Source organism: Alligator sinensis, unplaced genomic scaffold, assembly GCF_000455745.1.
Source record: "Alligator sinensis unplaced genomic scaffold, ASM45574v1 scaffold79_1, whole genome shotgun sequence".
Classification (NCBI taxonomy): domain Eukaryota; kingdom Metazoa; phylum Chordata; order Crocodylia; family Alligatoridae; genus Alligator; species Alligator sinensis.
In genome coordinates this window covers 366,724-369,044 of record NW_005842706.1, presented here as the reverse complement: position 1 = coordinate 369,044, position 2,321 = coordinate 366,724, and the positions used below count along the sequence as shown (strand labels likewise).

The window sequence follows — 2,321 nt, the reverse complement described above, 5'->3', positions numbered from 1 at the left end:
AAACTTAAGCTTGGGATATGATGATGCTGTTAATAATCAGGGGCTCCAGAATGGCCTTCCAGCAAAAGAACTGGAGCTCAAGATGCAGCTAAATGGGTTCATGAAATGGATTGAATGGCAAGGATGGCAGCATACACAAGGGACTTGAGTCCCTGACACAGGAGTCCCCTTATAGTTCAATGTACATTCCTGTAAAAGATTTACTTTTTTTTAATGACAGAAGGCCTATATGTATATGCATCTCTCATGAGGCTTAAGGCTTAATGGCCACTGTCCCTCAAAGCTTCAGAGTCCCAACAATTTCAGATCCCCCAGATGTTGTCTGTGCATTTTTTGCTCCCCATATTCAACTCCTTGTCCCCTGGACTGTTAAGTCCTTTTGATTAGTGAGCTCTTACTATTGGCAATAAACCAAATCAAATAAACTGTGTGCAGTTGGCTACAGCCAAAAAATGTTCTTTACAATTCATAATTCAGGTACATACTGAAACATTTGCTAAGGGATGTCTTATCTCCGGACAGCATTGTTTCTTCCTGTTTGTTCTTTAACAGCACTGCTGATTTAAACCACTACAGTCATACAGTAAACGCTTTCTAGTTATGAAACATATTCTATTCTTAAATAATTAAAGAATTGACCCATATCTGTCCCTGTTACCATGGTAAATAGGTTTGACACTGGAATCGCACGTAGTCAAGTGCAAGGATTTTCTAGTCTCTTTTCAGAGCAATTCTACTTCAAATGAAGTTTGTTTGCTCATCTGCTTCACACCATCCCGTCTTTGACTGTTCTACTTAATATTTTTAACACGGCCTTTTTCACTTCTTGGTTCCTCAAGCTATATATAATGGGGTTCAACATTGGAGTGAAAATACTGTAAGCCAAAGAGATGAATTTGTCCCGGTCCTGTGAGTGACTGGTGGTCGGCTTCAGGTATTTCACCATAACAGAGCCATAAAATAAGATGAGAACTATCAGGTGGGAAGTACAAGTCGAGAAAGCTTTGTGTTTCCCCTCTACTGAACTCATTTTCAGAATGGTAGAGATGATGTTAACATAGGAACTCAGAGTGATGAGGAAAGCCAACAACCCTAATGTTATACCAACAGTGTAAACCACCATTTGGTTGGCAAAGGGGTCACTACAGGAGAGCATGAACACCTGTGGTGGCTCACAGCTAAAGTGGTTAATTATATTGGGCCCACAAAAATGAAGCCTCATTAGGAGGAGGGTGTTTGGAAAGGCATAGATAAATGCAGTTATCCATGCACTGCATGCCAGCTGGACGTGAACCCATTGTTTCATGATTGTAGTGTAATGCAGAGGATGGCATATAGCAGCATATCGATCATAAGCCATCACTGAGAGAAGCAAGCCTTCAGCTACAATGAAGAAAATTACAAAAAACAGCTGGGTGGTGCAGCCACTGAGGGAAATGGTCTTTCTCTCCACCAAGAAGTTCACCAGCATCTTCGGGACAGTAACTGAGGAATAACAGATGTCAAGGAAAGATAAGTTACTCAGGAAGAAGTACATGGGGGTGTGGAGGTGAGGGTCAGTTCGTATCACAAGCATGATCACCACATTTCCCAGCAAGGTGATTATATATATAATCAAAAATACCAAAAAGAGGAAGATCTGGACAGATGGAGAAGTGGAGAGTCCTAAGAGAATAAATTCTCTTACTGTGGTTTGATTTTCTGGAACCATTGTTTCAGAGGAGCTGTAGCCTGTAGAGGGAGAAGAAATTCAAATGATATTCCATTTTCATGTGTTTAGACCAAATCAATTCCCTCCCCACATTCAAGATGCATACTAGACGCTGGATTTCCTACAATGTGATGGGTCAAATTCTGTTCCCAGTGACAGCTAGCAATTAACATATACCCTGGTTGCCTTCTGCAGCATGAGCTCACATTTATAGTGGCATTAAGTACAGATGCATGTGGCCCAGCATCTGCAGTTCTTTAAGCTCAAATACATGGTAAAATAAACAAGATCTGGGTTTCTCTTAACTCCCCACCTGGTATATTGAATATGAACCCAGCAAGGGCTATATAGTTCTCTGTCCACTATGCAGTTTTGAGATCATCCCTACTATATACAATAATATGCATTTAGTTAGAGAGCAGTAATGCACTTGAGTGTTATGTGTTTTTCCCCTGTGAACAGTGTTGCTTAAAACAATTGTTTTAATTATCTGCAGGAAATTGTGCCTTTCAGTCAAAAGACTTGGAATCCTCACAAGGGATTTTTCTTCACTTTATGGTTATTTAATGCCAAGAAGTTTCAGGAAAAAAAACTGCCAGGAAAGAAAATT

The 2,321-nt window shown here is 40.2% G+C and overlaps 1 protein-coding gene across 1 annotated transcript; it reads right to left on the bottom strand.

Moving 5' to 3' along the window:
* Positions 1-766: 766 nt before the first annotated feature.
* LOC102370099 (olfactory receptor 5V1-like) lies at positions 767-1,711 on the bottom strand. The gene has a single exon (XM_006034102.1). The coding sequence runs from the start codon at positions 1,709-1,711 to the stop codon at positions 767-769; it is 945 nt and encodes a 314-aa protein (XP_006034164.1).
* Between the last annotated feature and the right edge of the window lie 610 nt (positions 1,712-2,321).